This window comes from Mesitornis unicolor, unplaced genomic scaffold (assembly GCF_000695765.1).
Source record: "Mesitornis unicolor isolate BGI_N332 unplaced genomic scaffold, ASM69576v1 scaffold37056, whole genome shotgun sequence".
In the NCBI taxonomy this organism is placed as follows: Eukaryota; Metazoa; Chordata; class Aves; order Mesitornithiformes; family Mesitornithidae; genus Mesitornis; species Mesitornis unicolor.
This window is the reverse complement of record NW_010193613.1, coordinates 449-782: the sequence shown is the minus strand read 5'-3', so window position 1 is coordinate 782 and position 334 is coordinate 449. Positions and strand designations below refer to the sequence as shown.

The following is a 334-nucleotide window of genomic DNA, read 5'->3' as shown; positions in this document are numbered from 1 at the left end:
GATGGAGAAGGGTGAGGGAAAAAGACATGAGGATGAGGAAGGGGATGGATGGAAAAGGAGGGGGGAAAAGGAAGGAGAGGAAGGCTCCGCGGCCGCCCTTCACTCCCCCATGTGCGTCCTCAGGTGGTACTTGAGCGACTGCTTGTAGCGGAAACACTTGGTACACTCGGTGCAGGGGTAGGGCCGCTCGCCGGTGTGCGCCCGCTGGTGCTCCAGGAGGTGATGCTTTTGGGTGAAGTTCTTGCCGCACTCGGCGCAGTGGTAGGGCCGTTCGCCTGTGTGGATCCGCTGGTGCTCCAGGAGGTGATGCTTGCGGATGAAAACCTTCCCGCAG

The 334-nt window shown here is 60.8% G+C and overlaps 1 protein-coding gene across 1 annotated transcript in view; it reads right to left on the bottom strand.

Annotated features, from left to right (window-relative positions):
- Positions 1–99: 99 nt before the first annotated feature.
- Positions 100–334, bottom strand: part of LOC104543026 (zinc finger protein 776-like) — a gene marked incomplete at its 5' end in the record, with an annotated part of 596 nt that continues 361 nt past the window's right edge. The window contains one exon of the mRNA XM_010187517.1: positions 100–333. Within this exon, the coding sequence (XP_010185819.1) occupies positions 100–333 (234 nt within the window). The remainder of the gene's footprint in view (position 334) is intronic.